The following is a 27,675-nucleotide window of genomic DNA, read 5'->3' as shown; positions in this document are numbered from 1 at the left end:
ACAAATTTGACATAGAAATGTTAAAAATCTTTTTCATCCTATATTTAATATACTGTATGGTGGTCTGTGGAATGGCATATACAATGTCAACCACTACTCAACCTCATCATAAATTGATTAATTTACTTAAGTCCAAGCATTTAAGTAGAAATTTTTACAATTCTGGTGGAAATGAGTTGAAAACATGTCACAATACGTTGACAAATTACAATGAAACAACGTTGATTCAACCAGTGTGTGCCCAGTGGGTCCCCACTGGAATGTAATCATGGCTGATGCTAATGAGGAAGCTGGTCGTCAGTGGCTGACCAGGTTAGTGTGGGTAATGAGTTGCCCTCACAGTGGATCAGTGTCAGCTAGAAGGCCCTAATAAGAAGGAGCCACCAAGTGTGTCCCACCAGCCCCGCCACATCATGAGAGGATCAGGCACTCTGCACTCTGCACTAAACACTAAACACTATCTGACAGGCACTCTTTGCAGACGCCTAACCAGTGTCAGATAGATACAGTGAGAGAGATACTCTCCCCAGACGCAAGCACGGAGGCTTCTCTGTGCTGATAATCTCTACTTGCTAATTGTAGACTGGCTGTGTAGACTATGGTCTTGAACCTCGGTGTTGTCTCGAAGAGTGTCTGTTTGACTCGACTAAGGGAATAATCTCCATTTAAACTAATTTTAGTTATACTGAGCAGACAACTTAATTGTACAATAGATGTCTGAGCATTGTCAGTCAGGCAGTTGGCACGGACAGCTGAGTAGTACCATCAGACAAGCTGAGTATTACCATCAGACAAGCACATGTTCATAGCTATTTTACAGAAGATACCTCCATTATAGGTGTCACTTTACATGGGGTCCAGAATAATCAAGGAAACCACTTCTTCTGAGCAAGTGTCCCGAGTGTAAATTCTCAATAGCTCGGTTTCCATGCGAATATTCTAAAATCTGCATAAAAACAATATGCGCATTTTCCCACCGGAGCTATGTTTCATGTTGCAGATAAAAAGGGTGTGTATGATGATGGTGCACATTAACAGAACGTTTGTGGTTAAATTCCCACGTACCAAATAAAATATATAAGTCAAGTTAAAAGGGTTTCCAGCGGATTTTCAACTCTACTGATGGTTTTGTCACAAAATATGTTGCGTTATATAGCGAATGTGCCTCCTCTGGTCTTGACATGTTCGCTAAAGTCAGCAGCTCGCATATACAATGCAGGTAGGTTAGCCCACATGATGAGATTAATATGGACAAAATTCCCACTGCCATTTCTGGCAGAATGAATTACAGACATAAAGAAGGGGAAAGGGGATACCTAGTCAGTTGCACAACTGAATGCATTCAACTGAAATGTTTCTTCCACATTTAACCAACCCCTCAAAAGCGCAGGTTGACATCTGAACAATTTCCCCTTAGATAGGCAAGCTGCAAAGTCTAAATTGGCTATACTGTAAAAATTCATGAAAACAAAAATGTGCTTTTTGGACTTAATTTAATTTAGGCATTTGGGTTAGCAGGGTGGTTAAGGTAAGGTTGAAGGACTTTGTGACTGTGCTAGCTAATGACCACAATGCAGAGCTGCCTCCAGAACAAGATTCATGACAAAAAACTCTAACCTACACAAAAAGAACCCACCTTGTCGTTACATTTTCTTTTATGTACTTTACTTGCGTAAAAAGGTTGGATGGAAACCTGGTTATTGGTGTTTTTTAACTAATTGCTTTCCCTCTGTACTAATGCTATACATGCATGTATTTGTCTTTGAAGAAAGTGTTTCAAATGCAAGGCAATGAATAGTAACAGGCATTAAATGAAATCTCCAAGTGCATCCTGTATCACTGATATTGAATAGGGCATCATGCTGTTTCAACTTACTGGATGCAGACTTCTAAATATGAAATGACTTTACAGGTGAGATTTTGCTCTTTCTTTTAGATTCTGAATAAAGTTACAGTATGCTAAAACCATGACTTGTCTATAGCAACTTTAGTCTTGTGTAGCTCATTTGATGCTTACATTACCTTATTTAAGTTATCTTTGTAAGGTCAAATGTGTGCCCAATGAACATGTTCACATTTATGTATGCAAATAATGTATGCAAATAATTTTGATTATCCGAGGGGAAATTGTTTTGTTATTTCTCTGATGAGAGTCTTAATTTGCACTTGTTGCTTTTGCGTCACAGTGGCAAATATTATATCAGGCATGAAATCTAACATATTGAAACATGTTAGATGTTGAAAAGGATTGTGCAACTTGACAAGTCTTCCACTTTGTCCACTAATGTCATTGTTTTCAGCAGGGATTCTTTGAGTGGGCACGGCATTTGTCTAAGTATACTGTACATTAATAAGCACCATACACTGGTACCAAACACCCTAGAAACCTCACAATGTCCTTTTTGAATTTCTCTGCACTTCTGTGTCCTCTTTACAGAGCATGTAGAACTGTTTGAAGTTTACAGAAGACCCTTATGGGATAAACAACACACAGCAACGTGTGTGCCCGGAGCGGCAGGGAGAAAGAGTCACGCATTGGCTTTGATCTGATATCTGCTAATTCCTTTAATTCGGCATGGCGACTAAAAAAAATGCAACTATTTGTCGAACATAATTTCCTTTCGTCTCGCTAAGGCTTGAAATGTGCGTTCTGAAAGGAAGTCAAAGGAAGTCCTCTCTGAACTCAGCAGGAGTATTATTTTGTCGAGTTAGAACGATGATAAACAATTGTTTGTTCTTCTCACGTGGCTGATAAACAGCAGTTCATAGAAGCCGTGAAATGGGGAAGTGAATGGCACAGTGTGAGCTTCTGAGACATGTAGTGCATTCAGCTGTCATTGACTAACTATGAAAATGGTATTTCCTCATAGTGAGTGGGGTTTGGTTGTGATGGTCATTGTGTTTTATAATCAAATCAAATCGAATCAAATTTATTTATATAGCCCTTCGTACATCAGCTGATATCTCAAAGTGCTGTACAGAAACCCAGCCTAAAACCCCAAACAGCAAGCAATGCAGGTGTAGAAGCACGGTGGCTAGGAAAAACTCCCTAGAAAGGCCAAAATTAGGAAGAAACCTAGAGAGGAACCAGGCTGTGGGGTGGCCAGTCCTCTTCTGGCTGTGCCGGGTGGAGATTATAACAGAACATGGCCAAGATGTTCAAATGTTCATAAATGACCAGCATGGTCAAATAATAATAAGGCAGAACAGTTGAAACTGGAGCAGCAGCATGGCCAGGTGGACTGGGGACAGCAAGGAGTCATCATGTCAGGTAGTCCTGGGGCATGGTCCTAGGGCTCAGGTCATTTGAAACTGGAACAGCAGCATGGCCAGGTGGACTGGGGACAGCAAGGAGTCATCATGTCAGGTAGTCCTGGAGCTCAGGTCCTAGGGCTCAGGTCCTCCGAGAGAGAGAAAGAAAGAGAGAAGGAGAGAATTAGAGAACGCACACTTAGATTCACACAGGACACCGAATAGGACAGGAGAAGTACTCCAGATATAACAAACTGACCCCAGCCCCCGACACATAAACTACTGCAGCATAAATACTGGAGGCTGAGACAGGAGGGGTCAGGAGACACTGTGGCCCCATCCGAGGACACCCCCGGACAGGGCCAAACAGGAAGGATATAACCCCACCCACTTTGCCAAAGCACAGCCCCCACACCACTAGAGGGATATCTTCAACCACCAACTTACCATCCTGAGACAAGGCTGAGTATAGCCCACAAAGATCTCCGCCACGGCACAACCCAAGGGGGGTGCCAACCCAGACAGGATGACCACAACAGTGAATCAACCCACTCAGGTGACGCCCCCTCCAGGGACGGCATGAGAGAGCCCCAGTAAGCCAGTGACCCAGCCCCTGTAATAGGGTTAGAGGCAGAGAATCCCAGTGGAAAGAGGGGAACCGGCCAGGCAGAGACAGCAAGGGCGGTTCGTTGCTCCAGAGCCTTTCCGTTCACCTTCCCACTCCTGGGCTAGACTACACTCAATCATATGACCCACTGAAGAGATGAGTCTTCAGTAAAGACTTAAAGGTTGAGACCGAGTTTAATCTCTGACATGGGTAGGCAGACCGTTCCATAAAAATGGAGCTCTATAGGAGAAAGCCCTGCCTCCAGCTGTTTGCTTAGAAATTCTAGGGACAATTAGGAGGCCTGCGTCTTGTGACCGTAGCGTACGTGTAGGTATGTACGGCAGGACCAAATCAGAGAGATAGGTAGGAGCAAGCCCATGTAATGCTTTGTAGGTTAGCAGTAAAACCTTGAAATCAGCCCTTGCCTTGACAGGAAGCCAGTGTAGAGAGGCTAGCACTGGAGTAATATGATAATTTTTTTGGTTCTAGTCAGGATTCTAGCAGCCGTATTTAGCACTAACTGAAGTTTATTTAGTGCTTTATCCGGGTAGCCGGAAAATAGAGCATTGCAGTAGTCTAACCTAGAAGTGACAAAAGCATGGATTAATTTTTCTGCATCATTTTTGGACAGAAAGTTTCTGATTTTTGCAATGTTACGTAGATGGAAAAAAGATGTCCTTGAAATGGTCTTGATATGTTCTTCAAAAGAGAGATCAGGGTCCAGAGTAACACCGAGGTCCTTCACAGTTTTATTTGAGACGACTGTACAACCATTAAGATTAATTGTCAGATTCAACAGAAGATCTCTTTGTTTCTTGGGACCTAGAACAAGCATCTCTGTTTTGTCCGAGTTTAATAGTAGAAAGTTTGCAGCCATCCACTTCCTTATGTCTGAAACACATGCTTCTAGCAAGGGCAATTTTGTATTTGTAATTTTATAGGCTTCGCAGGATGCACAACTCCAGTCCACAAGGACTGTATCCCTGCGTTTTCAAATGGTCCCTGGCACTGAATTGATGAGTTCATATCATTGAATGCCCAGAGAGTGCACATACCTGGCCTCCTATGTCTGATCAAATTGCAAAAAAGGAAAACCAGCAGGACCTGCAACCACTTGAGGACCGGAGTTGGGTGCATTGGGTTGCACATTTTGGGGAATATTCAGAGGTGGAAACTTGCCATGGGAATTAACAGGAATATGTGGGATTAACTGGAATAAATGCAAATTAATATAATTTAAATGTAGATGTTTTTTAAATTGGATATATTTACCATATCATATTTTTTTTCAACTAGGCAAGTCAGTTAAGAACAAATTCTTATTTTCAATGACAGCCTAGGAACAGTGGGTTAACTGCCTGTTCAGGGGCAGAACGACAGATTTGTACCTTGTCAGCTCAGGGATTTGAACTTGCAACCTGTGGGTTATTAGTCCAACGCTCTAACCACTAGGCGACCCTGCCGCCCCGATATGGAGACAGAAACATAAACATTTTACCTTATCATAAATAGACATAATTGCAAATGATTAAATCCTTCCAATAGAAAAAAAAAACATTTTAGTTACAAATTGAACTTTAATTAAATGAGTTGACTCTTCACATGTGATGATTTCACTGAACAACAAAAGAAAGGGAATATTGAATGATCCCCAATGATCCATCACATCTCCCCAAAATGTTTTCAACATACATCTGTAAAATTATAGTCTAGAAACTAAAGCTTTGGTTGTCGTCCTCTCAGGCTTCCATGTCTTCTCCCTGGACCTCCTCAATGTCCACCTCTTGAACATTAGACTCTGAGGCCTCATCTTCACTGTCACTTTCCAACCTTGTTGAGGATGGCTCGTTGTCAGGCTCAAAAAGCCCAAAATTTGCCTGGATGGCCACCAAATTTTCAACCCTTGTATTGGTCAGCCTGTTGCGTGCTTTGGTGTGTGTGTTCCCAAACAAGGGCCAGTTGCACTCTGAGGCGGCTGATGTTGGTGGGATTTGGAGGATGATGGAGGCAACCGGGGAAAGAGCCTCAGATCCACAAAGTCCCTTCCACCAGGTGGCTGATGAGATATGTTGGCACGACTGCGATATTACATCTCCATCCCAAAGCCCTTGCTTGGAAGTGTACTTCGCCATACTGCCAAGAAACTTGCCCTCATCCAGGCCAAGGTGGCGAGACACAGTAGTGATGACACCCTAGGTCTTGTTGATCTCTGCACCAGACAGGATGCTCTTGCCAGCATACTTGGGGTACAACATGTACACTGCGGCATGTATGGGCTTCAGGCAGATATCTTCACGTTTTTCAGAACTGCAGTTTCTTCTTCTGCAGTACGGATTTCTTCTCTTACATCTGCAAGCAGAGTATGAACATCAGACAGGATGGCATTGTCTCCATCAATCCCTGCAATGGCTACTGCTATAGGTTTCAGGAGTTTCAGGCTGCTTACCACACTCTCCCAAAATACATCATCCAGGAGGATCCTCTTGATGGGGCTGTCCATATTTGCAGACTGCGATATGACCATTTCTTGGAGACACCTTCCCCTCCAGGAGACTGTCAAACATGATGACAACACCACCACAACAGGTGTTGCTGGGCAGCTTCAATGTGGTGCTCTTATTCTTCTCACTTTGCTTGGTGAGGTAGATTGCTGCTATAACTTGATGACCCTTCACATACCTAACCATTTCCTTGGCACTCTTGTAGTGTATCCATTGTTTTCAGTGACACAATGTCCTTGAGGAGCAGATTCAATGAATGAGCAGCACAGCCAATGGGTGTGAAGTGAGGGTAGGACTCCTCCACTTTAGACCAAGCAGCCTTCATGTTCACAGCATTATCTGTCACCAGTGAAAATACCTTCTGTGGTCCAAGGTCATGGATGACTGCCTTTGGCTCATCTGCAATGTAGAGACCGGTGTGTCTGTTGTCCCTTGTGTCTGTGCTCTTGTAGAATACTGGTTGAGGGATGGAGATGATGTACTTAATTATTCCTTGCCCACGAACATTCGACCACCCATCAGAGATGATTGCAATACAGTCTGCTTTCTCTATGATTTGCTTGACTTTCACTTGAACTCCATTGAGCTCTGCATCCAGCAAATGCTACGCCATCTTGAATCCACGATGGCGTAGCAGTAAGACGTGTGTTGTTTTGGCTCATGTAATATTAATTTTGTTTCTTTTTTTGTTGTTGTATATATTTAAATCTCTTTTTTCCATTTTCGAATCAAATATACCTTCCTGCAACCGTCCTCACCCAATGTGGTACGGATCTGCAATTTTTAAAAACTTTATAACTGGAACCTCCATCAGAAGCTAGCCATCAGCAGCTAGCCAGCTAATTAGCTGCTAGCTATTTAGTCATTGTTAGCCACTGCTAGCGGTCTTTACCTTTAGCTCAGATACTAGCCGCTTTAGCCCGGATAATACCTGTCAGTCTACACAGTGCGATATCTGCCCTGAGTATATCGGACTGCTTTTCTCCACTATATCACCGGATTCCTGCCGCAAGCTCTGGACCATTACACTGGATCATCGCAGCTAACTAGCAGCTACTGAGTGGCTATTGTGGCTAACGCCCTTGGCCAGAAGCAAGCACCAGTTAGCCTCGAGCTAGCCTCCTGCTAGACCCATCTACCGGCTAGCCAACGAAGTACTCCAACTACATTACATCTCTTGCCAATTGGCCTGGACCCTTTGTCGACATGGAGCCCCGCTGATCCATCACGACTGGTCTGCTGACGTAATTCGGCCGATGTGTTCTCAACTGGCCTCTGTGTCGTGGATGTCGGTGAAGACCCATCTGCTTGCCCTGGCCCGCTAGCTTTCTGAACACCGTGTCTCCCACTCGCCTAGCGTAGTAACGGCTCCCTGTTTCATCTATTGCTGCTCTATCTGTTGGCCCCAGCCTCGAACTCAGGCCCTGTGTGTAGCTAACTGACCCGCTCTGCCCATTCATCGCCATTTATCCATTGTTGTTGTCTTAGCTGTTTACCCGTTGCTGTCTTACCCGTTGTCTTAGCTCTCCCAATCAACACATGATTGCTTTATGCCTCTCTCTTATGCCAATATGCCTTGTATACTGTTGTTTAGGGTAGCTCTCATTGTTTTGTTTACTGCGGAGCCCCTAGTCCCGCTCAACATGCCGTAGATAGATAGATAGCTCCTTTGTCCCACCCCCCACACATGCGAGACCTCACCTAACTTAACTGGTGCCTCCAGAGATGGAACCTCTCTCATCGTCACTCAATCCCTAGGTTTACCTCCTCTGTTCTCAACCCTACCATACCCTTGTCTGTACGTTATGCCCTGAATCTATGTACACAGCTTTTCCTTCTGCATTAGCTGTAGTGAAATGTCTCCACACATCAGGTAGTGCCTTGTCATTTTCCTGTAAAGATTAGAATTTTTTTTGTAAATAGTTAATGTAAATAGTTAAGCAGTTAGATTAAACAACTCCTTTGTAAGATACATGTTTTAAAATGAAACATGGAAACAAATTAATTAACACTCCTCAGTTAGCAGGCTCAAGCAAGCTAAAACCCACATGGTAGCAAAAACTAACTATCAGAAAAAGTTAGAAATGATTTAAACACACTTTGCTGTAGGCTACTATTTACTAGTTAACAAAAAATAATGTATGTCCTATAAAATATATTCACACCACCCAGTATTGTAATCAAGACTAGAAATCATGTAGTCCTTGGCTCAGACAGTGTAGTAGTGTGTGCTCAATCTCATTAGTGTGCAAGATCTTGAGAATCAGCTGTACATGTGATGGAAGAATGCACTGTGTATGCAGAGGGTTGGAATTCCATTGAATTGGGGATAGTTTAACCAAAATATGCCACAAGACCTTGAATTGCCTTATGTGTATCCCACAAAAAAGGTTCACTATTGTAAGCTAACTTTTTAAAAATGAATTTAAGCACAATTCCCCAAATTCCAGGGCTTAACATCCCATGGCAAATTTCCAGTGAAAAAAGTTTCTGACCCTTTGCAACCCTAGTTGTGCACCCCTGGTGGAACCTGAACTCCTCTGAATAGTTAATAACAGTGATCTGAAGGGGTTAGTGAACCGTCCTGCTGAGCATATTGACAATCCAATAGAGACCGTCTCCCACATGGCTCCTCCTAGACTGTACCCTTTGAATCAAGGGCTGTCTTCTGAATGGAATCAGACAAGGTGACCTTCCTAGAGTCCTGCTGTGGTCCAGATGGTAAATGTTCCAAATCCCAGCATTACAGCCCATTGTGGCTCAGACAATGAGGCCCTGTCATTGAATAGGACAAACGTTTATAAAAATAGAACGGGCATTGAATCCCAGTGAATACTTTCTATTAGCCGTACACCCATGTCATATTGATCTTCCTCTACTCTTGTTTCCTAGTACAGCTTGTGCTGATTGAAATACTGCATTATTGATATGAAAAGGAAGGCAGTCACTTGCACTTGTTGTGGTCTGATTCCTGGGCAACTCTTCCGACGGGAGTTGTTCTGACTCTGTGTCCCTGCACTTTAAGAATACATCTCTAATCTTCTGTTTGTCTCCCTGTCCCTGCAGACAACCTGCTGATTGACTACCAGTTCACCTTCAGCCTTCTCCAGGAGGATGACCACCACTACACCGCCATCAACTTCATGGCCACCCCTGAACAGGTCAGTAACCACACAGACGCCTCCCTCAGTCATCCTGCGGGACGGTCTCATGTAGCCTTTCTGTTATGTATGTCATGCATCGATTATGTAAAGAAGAGAAAACCCACATAAGTATTATTCCAAGTCATCGTAATGTTGGTGTGGAATACACGTGTTCGACCTCGTTTTGTGGTCATATTTTACAGAGCAACAAGAACTTGGACATGTCGATCAATGCATCCAACAACTTCAACCTCAACATCACCTGGTCTATTGGATCAACAGGTAACTTGTCTTAGCTGATCATTTCGCCATAGTTTGGATCGGTATGTGCTGTAGTAAATGTCAGTGTTTATTTGACTGTTTGACAACATTGATTGTGACTGACCACCTAGCTATAGTCACTAAGGTGGATATAACCCATTCAGCATCATACAGTGTACACCCCGTGCACTACAGAATCCATTATAGGACATTTTAATACTGTACTAGTCACCTGAGATGGTAAAAATAAAATTACAATCTCTGATGTACAGAATCTCACTCTATTTGTCATCTTACCCAGAGGGAATGGTGCCTTTGTTGTTCTGCTCAGTGTCTCTCATTAGACAAGAATGTCTGTAGAGGAATGCCCTTTTTGAAAAATGCAGTGGAGATATTTTTAATTATGGCATTAGGGCATTTTTTAAGTGTTTTTGTGTGATTTCAATTAAGATAAAACCTTGCCCAGACTGTTCCCATGTTTAGGGCCCAGAACTCTTTTTGTTTTACATTTTATTTTAATTTTTTTTACTTAATTTGAGAGGAAACTTTAGGGCTTCAGAATATATGTGCTGAACAATTACAGTGAGTCTGTGTTATGGCACTGATAAAGTAGTTGGGGTAATCTTTTATTAAAGCTGTCCCAAAGTCTGCCCTATTAGTGCAGTATTATTGATAATGTCTTCAATTTGGACAACTTAAAATATACATGCATGTCTCTTTTTTGTAAAGGAAGTAGAATTACACTTTTCTTACATTTTTTAAAGCTTTATTTGAACAGATCAAGTCTCTGGATGGGAGTTACATGTGTGTTGACAGGTTACACCCACTCTCGCTGCTAGAATCTGTGCATCTTTCTTCTAAAACATCACTGTCAGTAGCCTGGCTACCCATTTCTACTCTCGACTGTCATCACTAAACGTGGTTTTGTTTGACTGGTGGAACTGTCACAGCAGTACCTATGCCCTCTGTACCTATACAGTTGAAGTCAGAAGTTTACATGCACTTAGGTTGGAGTGCAAATCAATCCTAGAACAACAGCAAAGGACCTTGTGAAGATGCTGGAGAAAACAGGTACAAAAGTATATTTATATCCACAGTAAAACGAGTCCAATATCGACATAACCTGAAAGGCCGCTCACCAAGGAAGAAGCCACTGCTCCAAAACCACCATAAAAAAATCCAGACTTCGGCTTGCAACTGCAAATGGGGACAAAGATCGTACTCTTTAGAGAAATGTCCTCTTGTCTGATGAAACAAAAAATAGAACTGTTTGGCCATAATGACCATCGTTATGTTTGGAGGAAAAAGGGGGAGGCTTGCAAGCCAAGGAACACCATCCCAACCGTGAAGCACGGGGGTGGCAGCATCATGTTGTGGGGGTGCTTTGCTGTTGGAGGGACTGGTGCACTTCACAAAATAGATGGCATTATGAGAAAGGAAAAGTATGTGGATATATTGAAGCAACATCTCAAGACATCAGTCAGAAGTTAAAGCTTGGTCTCAAATGGGTCTTCCAAATGGACAATGACCCCAAGCATACTTCCAAAGTTGTGGCAAAATGGCTTAAGGACAACAAAGTCAAAGTATTGGAGTGGCCATCACCAAGCACCAACTTCAATCCCATAGAACATTTGTGGGCTGAACTGAAAAGCGTGTGTGAGCAAGGAGGCCTACAAACCTGACCCAGTTACACCAGCTCTGTCAGGAGGAATGGGCCAAAAATCACCCAACTTATTGTGGGAAGCTTGTGGAAGGCTACACGAAAAGTTTGACCCAAGTAAAAAAAATTAAAGGCTATGCTACCAAATGCTAATTGGGTGTATGTAAACTTCCGACTTCAACTGTATGTGTGCTTGACCTTGACCGACTGTATTATCCTCTGTGTCCTTCCCATGACGACTCACACTTCTCCCCCCTAGCTGGCACCATCTCTGGTGAAGAGGTGCCCATTGTGTCCAAGACCAATATCCAGGAACACAGAGACAGCTTCTCCTGTGAGAAGTTCAACTTCCGGGTCAACTCCAACATCACCTTCTATGTCTACGTCAGCAACTTCTCCTGGCCAATCAAGATCCAGGTGAGGTTCTGTCAGTAGTGATCTCACAATCCACAACTGCGTTACACCCCCACCCAGGTAGATACATTATATTAGGTTTAAAAATATTTACACTATCGTTCAAAAGTTTGGGGTCACTTAGAGATGTCCTTGTTTTTGAAAGAAAAGCCAATTTTGTCCATTTTAAAATGACATCAAATTGATCAGAAATACAGTGTAGACATTGTTAATGTTGTAAATGACAAATGTAGCTGGAAATGGCAGATTTTTTATGGAATATCTACATCGGCGTACAGAGGCCCATTATCAGCAACCATCACTCCTGTGTTCCAATGGCACGTTGTGTTAGCTAATCCAAGTTGATCTATTTTAAACGCTAATTGATCATTAGAAAACCCTTATGCAATTATGTTAGCACAGCTGAAAACTGTTGTTCTGATTAAAGAAGCAATAAAACTGGCCTTCTTTAGACTAGTTGAGTATCTGGAGCATCAGCATTTGTGGGTTCGATTACATGCTTAAAATGGCCAGAAACAAAGTACTTTCTTCTGATACTTGTCAGTCTATTCTTGTTCTGAGAAATTAATGCTATTCCATGCGAGAAATTGCCAAGAAACTGAAGATCTCGTACAACGCTGTGTACTACTCCCTTCACAGAACAACGCAAACTGGCCCTAACCAGAATAGAAAGAGGAGTGGGATGCCCCGGTGCACAACTGAGCAAGAGGACAAGTACATTAGAGTATCTAGTTTGAGAAACAGACGCCTCACAAGTCCTCAACTGGCAGCTTCATTAAATAGTACTCGCAAAACACCAGTCTCAATGTCAACGGTGAAGAGGCCACTCCGAGATGCTGGCCTTCTAAGCAGAGTTCCTCTGTCCAGTGTCTGTGTTCTTTTGCCCATCTTAATCTTTTTATTTTATTGGCCAGTCTGAGATATGGCTTTTTCTTTGCAACTCTGCCTAGAAGGCCAGCATCCTGGAGTCGCCTCTTCACTGTTGACGGCTCAGGATATTGAACTACCTGGACGAATGGCTGGTGGTAGCCGAGTTGAGGGTGCAGGTGGTGTTACACACATTCATGCTGGTTTCCCATGTTCCGTCTCTGGGTTTCATAGTGAATCATGAGAAGAGCTGTTTGACTACATCTCAACGCATTCTGTTTCTGGATCTTGAGTTAGACTCAGAGTGTAGAATAGTGCGTTCTTGTCCCTGCAGAGGGTGGCCGGTTTCCTGCTTTGCTTCGCCCCATTTTTGCTTATTTGGGATGATGGTTTCTATGATCGCTGTGGTTCCCCTCGGGCTGTTGCAAACTTTCCAGCGGCGGGTGGTAGACACTGGCTCGGACGCATCATTGCACCACCTAAACCCCTAGTCACTGTGGGTGTCTCATCATACCTATGGTCTCAGCTCGATAGAGGGACCCGCGGTCGTTGTCGCTGGGGAACCCCATGGGTCGAGCTATTTCCCTCAAGGTGATCATGACAGACCTATCCCCCTGAGGGTGGGGTGCACTGTGCATGGGCAGCTCAATTTGGGGGTTGTGGACTATGTCGCAGAGCGTGCCACACATCAATTACGTGGAGATTTTGGGAAAGGAGATACAACACCTGGTGAAGATGGGTGAAAATGTATGGTGAAGAGGGGTGAAAATGTATGTCATTAATCCGTGCCTCTGGTTTATCACCTGTGGAAAGGAGGGCTTCTGGTGAGGCATGGTGTTCATTGGCCTTGTCAGGATTCTAATGTTCTTCAGTAGAGTAACGCTTAAAGTCACCATAGCTGTGCTGTACCTCATTTTCCTCCTTCAGGGAACAGTAGTTATAGTCATAACTGTTCAATCTCAGAGAACAATTGCCCCTACAAAAATAAGTGGGTTTTATACTTCCTGCAATGGATTTGATCGCTTGAGAGGACTGTTGGAAAACAATATCTGATTTAAACAATATCTGTCTCTACAGAACATATAAATATGTGAAATGGCTCCAGAACTCTCGGTCTGTCTCTTTAAGGCATAAAGCCATGATAGGACCTTGAGCATAAACTATAATAAAACGTGTTTGGCAAAAATATAATCTTTAATGATCCGTGAGTTTTGTAGTGTCGCCATCAATTATTTAGGATTGCCTTAACACTGAGACAGCCATACAAAATATTCATGGTTTAATCTTATGATCCATAAAATTGAAGTAGACTTTGGCGGTGATATTTTAAGATATCTGTCACACCCAATGTTGTGATAAAACGAGCTGAAATCTGATTGAATGGACTGCAAGTAGCATGCTTAGTTAATCAACACTGAGACACTCAAATAGTCCTGAGCAAAAAAAAGAAAGAAAATGGAGGTATTGGATATGCGATTATTTTCCATGGAGGGCCACATTAGAATACATTTGTGCCATCGCGGGCCAGAATCATACATCATGTGTATGACTGTGTTGACAGATATATCTACTGTAAATCACATCCAGATATGCTACTTATTTAACTTTTTTAACATGCACAGAAATAAACCACATTCATGCTCTCCTTTTGGTAGGCATTTTCATTATTAAACATGCAATGAAGGTATAGTTTCTGACGTTGCTATGTGCAGGATTGCTGAGAGGTGAGAGTCAGTAAGAGCTGATCTATGCCGTGACTTGTTATATTTCATTACTGAAAATGTCTGTTCACATACATAGGTTGACCCAAACAGTACAGACATCTTCTGAGCATGACTCCTAATCTTAGGGAAGTTTTGTTCATCGAGAGATGCATAGAACCTCAACAGTGACATTGTTTTGAATAGTTCTCCAATCACTGCATCAGACTGAAGATCGATAAGCTCAGGTTGCAGGTCTTTGGACACATTATCCACATTGAAGGTGAAAGGAGAGGAATCCAACAGCATGTCATTTTCCAACACTTTTAAATCCTCAAAATGACAAGAAAACTCACCGTTCAAACCATGCAGCAGCGATGTACAACTTCTCCTGCTGGTCATCTGATAGGGAACAGACTAGTAGTGTCGGAAGGTGGGTGAGATTGTGGGCTTCTACTTGGCGGGTCAGGTTGAGTAAATTTCCCTTGACGGCTTTGACAAGGCTGTACATCTGATGTGCAAAAAGGCCCTTCCCTAGTTTGGAATCCAGTTCATTCATGAGGGCCATGATGTTCACATTAAAAGCAAAATCAGCCAACCATTCTTTATCTTGCAGTTGAGGGAAATCCACATATTTTCCTTTCATTTGCAATCTCCGACTTCAGGTCCCACACCCTTTTAAGCACCTTCCCCAACTCAGCCATCTCACGTTTGTGTGGTAGGGGAGATCTGCATTCCCCGACTCTGTCTCTTCCAACAGTGAGACAAACTGCCTGTGGTTTAAAGATTTTGCTCTTATGAAGTTTACCACTTTAGTGACTGTATCCACAACATGGCTCATTTCCAGAACACATTTCCAGAGCACCTCCTGATAAATAATGCAATGCAGGAAAATCATTTTCTTATCTGGGTTCAGCTCAGCTACTTGATCTTGTATCCTTTTCAAAAGGCCAATGTTTTGGCACACATCAACGGTCACACTGGATAACTTTTCAAAACTCAGTCCCAGCTTTTCCACACACTTATTAACCTCCTCCAATAAATATTTCCCTGTGGTTGTGCTCTTCATTGACTGCACTGAAGCGAACTCCTCTGTAATTTCAAAGTCTGGGGTTATACCTCGTAAAAATATCAACAACTGTGCCGTGTCACGTGCATCACTGCTCTCATCCAGGGCCAAGGAGAAATACGTGCAAATCCTTTACCTTGTCTTTCAACTATTATTCCATATTCTCTGAGATGTCATCAACACGCCGTGTCACTGTTTGTCTTGACAGGGAAACATTTTCAAACGGCTCTGTCTTGTCGGGGCAAAGTATTGCTGCAGAGTCAATGAAACATTATTTTATGAATTCGCCCTCAGCGAATTACTTGCTATGTTTAGCAATTTTGTGGGACGATATATATACTGTAGCTAGCTCTCGCAATTCCGTCGTTTGCTGAATGCAGTTTTGTGAAATGTTCTTGCTGCTTTTGCAACTGAGAAAAAAACTATTTTGATGCACTTGCCCTCTGCTCAGAAGACATATTCCTATATTTCTCTGCATGCTTCGTCTTGTGCGGGACAAGTGCTCTCTTTGCACACTAAGCACACATCTTTCCCTGATACCTCAATAAATAAATATGTCAATGTCCACTCTTGCTGGAACACCCTATATTCATTGTCTACTTGCCTTTTCTTTGAACTCTTTGGAAAAACTCATTTTTGCGCAATTTCTAGCTTGCTACTATTTGTAACTGTGTCGTGTGTGTGTCAGTCTGTCAGTCACTGTCTGTCCTCGTGCAGTTGTTATTTGTACGTGACTTCAAAATAAATGTCCCATGAGCAGCGGGAGTTAAATCATTACACAAAGTATTCATTGGACTTTTAGTTTGAATAACAAATACGTTTTTCAAAAACTATGAGCATGATTCCGCGGGCTGTATTGAATCAGGCGAGCCGGCCTTTGCCCAGACCTGTGCTAGACATATGTTGCAATGCAATATCTGAAAGAGGAGCTGCACATCTTCTGGGACTGTCACACACTCTGTAGCTCATATTTGGGATTTCTCTCCCGGTCCCTACTGCTTTTCTAGGTAATTAAATGTTTTCTTATTTTAATGTCTTAGCTTTCGGGGAAAGAACAACAGAGCAGCACCAGCTGGTTTTAGATGCAGCAACCAAACAGACATTCAAACAGATAAACATCACGTAAAGGGGAATATCACATAAAGAATGTTGAAGGTGCTCTGGTAGTATTCCGATATGAATGTAGCAGTTGATTGCAGACTGTCCTGCAGCATGTGTTAAGGTAATCCGTCCATTGATCGGGGCTCATAAGTATTTCCCATAAATGCTGTTTTATCAGAGCTCTATACAGATGAGATGGTAACGTGAGAAGTTAATTATCATGATTATCATGAGCACTATCCCACAGCCGTATATAGAGCCATCTCAGTCGGACGCATTTTCGCCAGTAACACGAGACCAGGCCCCGCCGCTCTCTTGACCTTGGTGGCTTCCGACACGGACACGGTAATGATGGGGAATTGTCCAGAGGATTTCTAATGGCCAGTCTCAATTATTAGTTATATATTGTTTTGCTCTGAAGTTTGGTTTAGTATGTAATGCAAATCTGATTTATATGAAATATAGTGATGTCTCACCCTCAGTGAATGGCACCACCAACATCTGTCATTTTATCTGACTGACTCATCCTTTGAGAAGAAACTCTTTGGATTTTGATTCCAAGTATGCCAAGTTTTCTGTATCTATTATCATATAAAGACTTCCAGACCAGTCATATTGTTTTTCATTCTGGGATGTGTAGCCCAGGTCAGACTAGCTGTGTCCGCTTCAAAGTGTGTCAGATGGAAGCAGAGTTAGGCTGGTGAGATGTGTTGCCTTGGGTTTCTCCGGCTGGACTGATCTAATGACAAGAGAGAGATAACTTTCGCCACCAGGGCTATGATCCCTGTCCTCCTCTTTCTCTATTTCTCTTTCACATCCACTCTGGAAGGATTTTACTTGCTCTCTCTATCTTTTTTCTTTCTTGGACTCTCCTACACAGATACATATGGAATAATACACACTCTGAATTGAACTGAGACTCTCTTTGTTTCCTGCAGATATGGGGGCACACCAGTTGATTGAAAATCGTCTACAGTTTCAGAGAGAAGGGGTGGCTCAATTTCTGCTCTGTGAGGCACTCTATCTAAGAACTTAGATCAAAGTTTCCTAACAGTGTTTTATATGAACAATTCTAAACCTTCCCCCAGATATAGTGTGTGTCCTAGACATGTATATGCTCGGATATACATTAGGTATGTGTTCGCTTATCTATTCTCCAAAGATGTTAACAAGCCCACTGGACTCCTCCTCTTATGGTAGGAACTAGGTTGACCGTGACCATTTCAGTCCTCATTAACATTGCGAGTGTAGCCGTGTGCTCTGGTCCCTGACGTGATGTTATTCACTGTGGCAGTGAGACTGGGTGTAAAGATGGATCCTCCTCCACTCTCCGGTCATTGTCTTCTTTTTGGGCCATCACCATCCCAGAGGACCCCCTGAGCTATCCAACACACTGCCTGACTTACTGAGCACTATCCAACACACTGCCTGACTGACTGAGCACTGTCCAACACACTGCCTGACTGCCTGAGCACTGTACAACACACTGCCTGACTGCCTGAGCACTGTCCAACACACTGCCTGACTGCCTGAGCACTGTACAACACACTGCCTGACTGACTGAGCACTGTCGAACACATTGCCTGACTGCCTGAGCACTGTACAACACACTGCCTGACTGACTGAGCACTGTCCAACACATTGCCTGACTGACTGAGCACTGTCCAACACATTGCCTGACTGCCTGAGCACTGTACAACACATTGCCTGACTGCCTGAGCACTGTACAACACACTGCCTGACTGCCTGATCGCTTTACAACACACCGCCTGACTGCCTGATCGCTTTACAACACACTGCCTGACTGCCTGAGCGCTGTACAACACATTCCGTGACTGCCTGAGTGCTGTACAACACACTGCCTGACTGCCTGAGCACTGTACAACACACTGTCTGACTGCCTGAGTGCTGTACAACACACTGCCTGAGTGCCTGAGCACTGTACAACACACTGCCTGACCGACGGTGCGATGTACAAAACACTGTCTGAGTGCCTGAGCGCTGTACAACACACTGCCTGACCGACGGTGCGATGTACAACACACTGCCTGAGTGCCTGAGCGCTGTACAACACACTGCCTGACCGACGGTGCGATGTACAACACACTGCCTGAGTGCCTGAGCGCTGTACAACACACTGCCTGACTGCCTGAGCACTGTACAACACACTGCCTGACCGACGGTGCGATGTACAAAACACTGTCTGATTGCCTGAGCTCTGTACAACACATCCTGACTGCCTGAGTGCTGTACAACACACTGCCTGACTGACTAAGAGCTGTCACTCACACTGTCTGACTCTGACGGACGGTGTCAGTAGTTACAATGACCGAAGGCTTGTTACACACTCCCCAACTAAGTGATCGCTCTCCCTCTCTCTCTCACACACGCACATACTTGCAGACAGAGTAATACATACCTTTCACATTCACTTCACAGAGCGTAATCAGATCTGAAAGGAAACAACCTCCTAATTAAACACTCCTGAACACAGGGAATATGAAGTCGCTTAGTGTGACAGATGTCTGTGTAGCAATGTCACTTTCTCTTCACTAACATCTGGAGGAAGATGTGATAGGTAGAATATGTGTGGGTGTATACTATACTTGTTATTGTCTTTATACTATGTACTGTATATTGACATGTTTATATGTTTTTCACTACATATTTGTTTTTCAAAAAAATCCTGTTTGCATGCTGTGCTCTAGTCCTCCTCCACCTTCTCTCACATGAAACATTTTATTATTCATATGCCAATTAGTGACGAGGACAAATTACAGTGGTGACGACGGGATACATTAGAACACTATTTCTGTGATGTATCGCTGAGCTGTAGCGGGAAGTATTTCTGTCCCAATTCTCTTAGGCGGGAAAGACTACACCGGATGACGGACGCGCCCAGCCCCCCACCCCCTGTTAGTATGAGTGTGGCCCCTGTAGCCATATGACCTCACCCCTGCTCTCAGGGCTGGATGGAGGGCAGAGTGAGCTGCTGATCGTATGTCCTTGTGGAACAGATTTAGATTGAATCTGTCAAGCTGACCTTGCACCTTCTGTCATGACATCACACTTTACAGAAATGTATTTTCTGTTTTTTTATCTCTCCGATTTGTAGAGCCAGTCAATGGTAACTCAACTGGTCAAGGCAGTCTGAGATTCTTTGTTGCAAATTTTATTGGGACATGTATCACCCTCCATCTCTCTTATTTTTCTGTTTCTCCCTTTCTCTCTCTGATTGCCTGACCTACAGGCTACTCAAGTCATCTGTCTTATATCATCGAATCAAATCACATTGTATTGGTCACACACATGGTTAGCAGATGTTATTGTGAGTGTAGCGAAGTGCTTATGCTTCTAGATCCGACAGTGCAGCAGTATCTAACAATTCCACAACAAAACCTAATACACACAAGTATAAAATATATGGATGAGCAGTGACAGAGCGGCTAAGATGCAATAGATAGTAAATAATAGATAGTGTAGGATACAGTATACATGATATACATATGAGGTGAGTAATGCGTGATGTAGACATTCTTAAAGTTGTATTATTAAAGTGACTAGTGTTCCATTTATTAAAGTGGCCAATGATATCAAGTCTGTAGGTAGGCAGCCACCTCTCTGTGCTAGTGATGGCTGTTTAACAATCTAATGGCCTTGAGATAGAAGCTGTTTTTTTATCTCTTGGTCCCAACTTTGATGCACCTGTACTGACCCCGCCTTTTGGATGGTAGCGGGGTGAACAGGCATTGGCTCGGGTGGTTGTTGTCCTTGATGATCTTTTTGGCCTTCCTGTGACATCAGGTGCTCTAGGTGTCCTGTATGGCAGGTAGTTTGCCCCCGGTGATGGGTTGGGCAGACCGCACTACCCTCTGGAGAGCCTTGCGGTTGTGGGCGGTGCAGTTGCCTTACCAGGCGGTGATACAGCCCGACAGGAAGCTCTCAATTGTGCATCTGTAAACGTTTTTTTGTCCCTCCTGAGGTTGAAGAGCCGCTGTTGTGCCTTCTTCACCACACTGTCTGTGTTCGTGGATCATTTCAGTTTGTCGGTGATATGTACACCGAGGAACTTGAAACTTTCCACCTTCTCCACTGCTCTCCCGTCAATGTGGATAGGGGGTGCTCCCTTTGCTGTTTCCTGAAGTCCATGATCATCTCTGTTGTTTTTCTAACATTGAGTGAGAGGTTATTTGACACCACACACCGAGGGCCCTCACCTCCTCCCTGTAGGCTGTCTTGTCATTGTTGGTAATCAAGCCTTCCACTGTAGTGTCGTCTGCAAACTTGATGATTGAGTTGGAGGTGTGCATGGCCACGCAGTCTTGGGTGAACAGGGAGTACAGGAGAGGGCTGAGAACGCACCCTTGTGGGGCCCCAGTGTTGAGGATCAGCGGAGTGAAGATGTTGTTTCCTACCTTCACCACCTGGAAGTCCAGGAACAAGTTGCACAGGGCGGGGTCGAGACCCAGGGTCTCTAGCTTGATGATGAGTTTGGAGGGTACTATGGTGTTGAATGCTGAGCTATAGTCAATGAACAGCATTCTTACATTGGTATTCCTCTTGTCCAGATGGGATAGGGCAGTGTGCAGTGTTATGGCGATTTGCATCATCTGTGGACCTGCTCACGTGTAGCACATTTTCTCCATCTCCCCCCGGCACCTCCAGAGTGTCTCCAGTGTCTGTTTAATGAAGGCTGTGTGTGTGAAGTCCTGGCCCTATCAATCGCCTACCCGGCCACCCCACAGAAATAAAGGCTGTATGAATCCTACCCTCTCATCGATTCGCGTCTTTCCACTGACTCCTGCATGGCCAGGCCTAATTCAGCTGATTAAATGGGTTTCAGTGAGGCGGCCATGTTGTTTCCCCGGCTCTGGGCACACTATTGGTCCGTGATTAGATTTTCTCCCAACACAGAGTCACTTATTTAGCCTCTCAGAGGACATCATTAAATAGAATGCCTTTCATAATGTAATTGCTGACAGGCACTGTGCGGTGTACCTCAACAGCCGCTCGCCTCCCGACAATGGGAGTGACAAAGTGTCCTTTATTGGATAAAAGGGAAATTGAAACGGCACATAAAACATAGCAGCATCTCTATCTGATGATGGTCTTATCAGGAGGAGATCCTCTTTCCTATGGATGTAAGAGGAGAGGCCAGGTTAAGTGCTGCCTGTTTAAAAATATGGGTAACAGAGAGATCAAATCAATCAAATCAAATTTTATTTGTCACATACACATGGTTAGCAGATGTTAATGCGAGTGTAGCGAAATGCTTGTGCTTCTAGTTCTGACAATGCAGTAATAACGAACAAGTAATCTAACTAACAATTCCCAAAAAAAAACTACTGTCTTATACACAGTGTAAGGGGATAAAGAATATGTACATAAGGATATATGAATGAGTGATGGTACAGAGCAGCATAGGCAAGATACAGTATATGATATCGAGTACAGTATATACATATGAGATAAGTATGTAAACCAAGTGGCATAGTTAAAGTGGCTAGTGATACATGTATTACATAAGGATGCAGTCGATGATATAGAGTACAGTATCAACGTATGCATATGAGATGAATAATGTAGGGTAAGTAACATTTTATAAGGTAGCATTGTTTAAAGTGGCTAGTGATATATTTACATCATTTCCCATCAATTCCCATGATTAAAGTGGCTGGAGTAGAGTCAGTGTCATTGACAGTGTGTTGGCAGTAGCCACTCAATGTTAGTGGTGGCTGTTTAACAGTCTGATGGCCTTGAGATAGAAGCTGTTTTTCAGTCTCTCGGTCCCAGCTTTGATGCACCTGTACTGACCTCGCCTTCTGGATGACAGCAGGGGTGAACAGGCAGTGGCTCGTGTGGTTGATGTCCTTGATGATCTTTATGGCCTTCCTGTAGCATCGGGTGGTGTAGGTGTCCTGGAGGGCAGGTAGTTTGCCCCCGGTGATGCGTTGTGCAGACCTCACTACCCTCTGGAGAGCCTTACGGTTGAGGGCGGTGCAGTTGCCATACCAGGCGGTGATACAGCCCGCCAGGATGCTCTCGATTGTGCATCTGTAGAAGTTTCTGAGTGCTTTTGGTGACAAGCCGAATTTCTTCAGCCTCCTGAGGTTGAAGAGGCGCTGCTGCGCCTTCCTCACGATGCTGTCTGTGTGAGTGGACCAATTCAGTTTGTCTGTGATGTGTATGCCGAGGAACTTAAAACTTGCTACCCTCTCCACTACTGTTCCATCGATGTGGATGGGGGGGTGTTCCCTCTGCTGTTTCCTGAAGTCCACAATCATCTCCTTAGTTTTGTTGACGTTGAGTGTGAGGTTATTTTCCTGACACCACACTCCGAGGGCCCTCACCTCCTCCCTGTAGGCCGTCTCGTCGTTGTTGGTAATCAAGCCTACCACTGTTGTGTCGTCCGCAAACTTGATGATTGAGTTGGAGCGTGCATGGCCACGCAGTCGTGGGTGAACAGGGAGTACAGGAGAGGGCTCAGAACGCACCCTTGTGGGGCCCCAGTGTTGAGGATCAGCGGGGAGGAGATGTTGTTGCCTACCCTCACCACCTGGGGGCGGCCCGTCAGGAAGTCCAGTACCCAGTTGCACAGGGCGGGGTCGAGACCCAGGGTCTCGAGCTTGATGACGAGCTTGGAGGGTACTATGGTGTTGAATGCCGAGCTGTAGTCGATGAACAGCATTCTCACATAGGTATTCCTCTTGTCCAGATGGGTTAGGGCCGTGTGCAGTGTGGTTGAGATTGCATCGTCTGTGGACCTATTTGGGCGGTAAAGCAAATTGGAGTGGGTCAAGGGTGTCAGGTAGGGTGGAGGTGATATGGTCCTTGACTAGTCTCTCAAAGCACTTCATGATGACGGATGTGAGTCACGTGATGTCACGTGGGCTATTAGTTCATGGCTGTTGGTGGGGGTATATGTGACTCAGTCATTAACATATCAACCAGAATGTAGAGGAATTATTTTGTAAGGAATTTTAATGATGATCTTGCAACAGGAACTCAAATTTGAACAATAGGACTGTTTCTTTTCACTTTTTTCTCAAATGTAGAACAAACCTTGAGGCTGGCATGTAAGATTGGTGAAATTGATTAGTTCACAGGGAAACTGTTTACATTCAAACACTGTTCACTTTACCAAAATAAATGTCTAACTGTAAAATTTACAGACAGACAAACAAATGAATGATAAAGGACACAGTCAGTCATAGGCCACTCAATGTATTTCTCTTCACCACACTCAATATAAACAATATAATCCCTACATTGGTTTGGAGCTTATACAAGTCACAGCGGTCACTAAAGCTGCTACTGACTGTTTTGTCCTTGGTGAGTGTTTTTGGGGAACCCTGTAGCTGTTGCTAGCTGCTGGGTAGCTCTCTTCCTGGTACTCTGGACCCATTTGGGTCTGTTTTCGACCCGCCCCCTTGCAGTCATGTCAGTTCCCAGGGACAGGAACATGCACAAGCCTCTGGTGATGGCTGTTAGCGCGCAACAGGCTCTATTTGATATCAATGATGCTGCCATCACATTGGGAGAAGAGGGAGAAGAAGTGAGTTTAGATCAGGGCTTTTTAATGTTGGAGTGCTGAAACACTTCTATTTTTCATCTTCTTCTTCTAATAAGGACTTCAGACTTGGTATACCAGGTGAATGCAATTAACTACCAGGTAGAAATATCAAACAGAAGTGTTTCCTCCCTCCTGGACCGGACTTGAACAGCCCTGGTCTATATCCTGAGGATGTATTTATTGTAGCTGGGGATTTTAACAAAGCAAATTTGATGAAAAGTTCTATCAACACATTGATTGTAGTACTTGCGCAGCTAAATCACTCAAACACTGCTACTCCAACTTCCGGGATGCCAACAAGGCCCTCCCTTCAGGCAAATCTGATCAAGACTCAATTTTGCACATAGAAATATAACAACATAGAAAAAGGACATAGATTACCCACCCCAACTCACGCCCTGACCAACCTAACACAAAGACATACAAAAGGAACTAAGGTCAGAACGTGACACAAGGTGACTGGGAATATGGCTGAATATAAAACAGTGTAGATATTGCCTCTGTAAGGCATTCAAACAGACAAAACTTCAGTATAGAGACAAAGTGGAGTTGCAATTCAACAGCACAGACACGAGACATATGATGACTGTTAAACAGCCATCACTAGCACCTTAGAGGCTGCTGCCCTATATCTGTGGACTTGAAATCACTGGCCACTTTAATAATGGAACACTATTCACTTTAATAATGTTTACATATTTTGCATTACTCATCTCATATGTATTTATTGTATGGTATTCTACTCTACTGTATTTTATTCTATTTCGCGCCGACATTGCTTTTCTAAATATTTATATGATCTTAATTCCATTCCTTTACTTTAGATGTGTTTATTGTGTGTATTGTTGTGAAATTGTTTGATATTACTAAACATGTGTATGTGACCAATACAATTTGATTTGATCAATTTATGGCAAATAGAAAAACGCAATGTAACACAACTGGTCAAATAGCTTGCTATACGACTTCATGACTTCATTCAATATTTATATATCAAAGACCATATTGTAGCTGGGGCAAACATGACACTTACCAATGAATTCATATACATACAGGATATGAACTCTGAGAGGAATGATTGAGTGGAGCACCTATCGGTTTAAATTAGTGTACTTGTGTTTACTCTTGAAAACGGTAACGTGTTTCACACGTATCGCTGAGGATCACTGATTAGCATGCTGTGTAGGTGGATGTCATACTCAGCTAATGCCTTGCTGTGGTCAGTAGGTCTCCTCATGAATATGCTAATAGTAACCACATGTCCAGTTCTCCTGTGGAGAAGCACTTTCTCTCACTCTCGCTCTTTCAACCTTTCTCTCTCTCTTTTGATTTTTCTTTCTTGGACACACACACTCTTAATTTCACAGACTCACATTCACACAGTTACCCTCCTTTCCCCTCCCCTGTGTGACCCCTTTGCCTATCTCTCCCATCTCTTGTTGATAAGTTGAAATCTCTCTTTTACTGTAGTTTTAAACAAGCGGTTATTCGCCAGGCTTTGGGAATTGACAACAGCACAGTTACTTCACTCCCTCTCTGACCATCACATGGGGGCCACCGTAGGCCTGCAGTAATGACTCTTCTGTCTTAATCTGGGCCTCTGAGCCTTGGAGTCATATCATTCACTTCAGAGGCCTGTGACTTTCTCTTCTCTGTCGTCTCTTTCTTGGTTTGGTCTCACTCGTAGTAATTGCAACTCAAATAGGTTACTATTGAGCTTTAGAGGGCACTGTCACTCAATACATTCTTAGCCTCTGATCTCCAAACAGTTTGATTCTAGTAGAGAGAGATTGGAGCTGGAACACAGGCCTATGGAATGGGACTGAGTGTGTGTGGGAGAATTATCTTATTTATCATCTTATGTGATCTTTTGACAGTCCGCTATTCATTATTAATATAGCTGGCCTGCTATTTACAGAGGTGTGGACTCGAGTCTGACTCAAGTCACAAATTTGATGACTTGAGGCTCGACTTAATAGAAAATAAAATAACTTGAGACTTGACTTGGACTTGGAGCCTCAAGACTCTCAGGACTCGACTTTGACTTCAGTCTAATGACTTGAAATTATCTGGCCAAATTACAATCACTAGCGTAGGCCTGCTGGTATTTTGGTATGCAATTGCTTGAAATTGATCATTTACTTATGAACCTTGCATTTGGAATTGGTTGTTAAAATGTATTATAAGATAATCAAAATATGTTGTGGACAAAATTGTTAAAAGGGCTGTCTGGCAGATAGACAAAGATTTGTAGTTGATCAAGTAAAGCCTGTTTGTTTACATTTTCTTTTACTAGACTTGAGTCTTGTCTTGGTCTTTAAATGCACGACTTAGACTTGACTCGATCCGTTCTACTAGTTGGGCCTCGACTTGAGACTTGGACCTTGTGACTTGAGACATGCTTGCGACCCAAATAATAGTGACTTGCTCCCACCTCTGGCTATTTATTATAGACATGTTCCTATTCAGTTATGGCAAGGTAGTAGAATCCCCCTATAAGCGGAACTCTTTCCACTTAATTTACATATTTTCACACTGACATATTTAAACAGATCTAATTAAACATTTCTATTCACTAACGCAAAGTTACGTAAACCATTGAGCACTCTCCTATGTGATCATGTTCAGTTCTGCACTCCCCACTCAACCTGTTTATAGTGAGGCATTCAACTGCAAGCCCTTTTAACCTCACAGCCCTGGCTTTAATCCCAGCCCTCAGAGATCCAGAGCCAACAGAGATGTGGCTGGTTTTATGGCCATTTCCCTCCCACCTTCCTGCCTTGCTTTAAACCACAAACACTGCGCCTAGTGATCCATCACAGAACACACACCATCAACTGGGCCTTCACACCAAACTGCATGCCTGCCGAAAGGGATCCGACTCTAGCAAACTCACAGTGCTCCAATTTCCTCAAAGAGCTTTTTAATGGAACAGAGCAAAAGGCGGGCGAGTGCTCAGATTAAAAAAACAACAACAGAAAAGTATTCTCTTTTATGATGGAGGGATTTTGTCCATGCAAGCAGTTGATGTCAGGAGGAGTGATGTGGCCCTGCCAGAGCCAACTAGACCTGGCGACGACGCTACCGCCGTACGTCTCCTGCAGAAGAGGGCCAGCCCCGTACTGCTTATCGATTGTTGTAGCTTTCCCAACTGCGGCTATCGTAAATTGAAGGGCCGTCCTCACCGGCGTGCATCAGCTGTGATGTGTGTGTGTGTGTGTGTGTGTGGGGGGGGTATACTTGGGTGCATTGACTGTAGACCAAGGCTTCCATCTGATATCACCCTTAATGGCGTGTCCCTCTGGATGAAAATCGGCCTTTCTCAATGTTTTTCATTGGAAGGCAATTTCACTAGAAACGTACATGCCAGTAAATCACTTAAACCCTTCCTCCTTTACCAACTACCCTCTGAGGTATTCTTCAAAACATGGCCAGGTTTTTGACAGGTTATTATTCCCAAAAAGCCATGTGTTTATGTCTTGACTCACCTTTTATGTATAAGAACTAGAATGATCTACCAGAAACAT

General features: G+C 43.5%; 1 protein-coding gene across 1 annotated transcript in view; it reads left to right on the top strand.

Moving 5' to 3' along the window:
• Positions 1 to 27,675, top strand: part of LOC112255371 (attractin-like protein 1) — a 327,241-nt gene that overhangs the window by 150,069 nt on the left and 149,497 nt on the right. Inside the window, exons 23-25 of the mRNA XM_024428366.2 lie at positions 9,427 to 9,521; positions 9,707 to 9,785; positions 11,684 to 11,841. Coding sequence (XP_024284134.1) covers positions 9,427 to 9,521; positions 9,707 to 9,785; positions 11,684 to 11,841 — 332 coding nt within the window. The remainder of the gene's footprint in view (positions 1 to 9,426; positions 9,522 to 9,706; positions 9,786 to 11,683; positions 11,842 to 27,675) is intronic.

Source organism: Oncorhynchus tshawytscha, linkage group LG01 (genome assembly GCF_018296145.1).
Source record: "Oncorhynchus tshawytscha isolate Ot180627B linkage group LG01, Otsh_v2.0, whole genome shotgun sequence".
Classification (NCBI taxonomy): Eukaryota; Metazoa; Chordata; class Actinopteri; order Salmoniformes; family Salmonidae; genus Oncorhynchus; species Oncorhynchus tshawytscha.
This window is presented reverse-complemented; position numbering and strand designations above follow the sequence as displayed.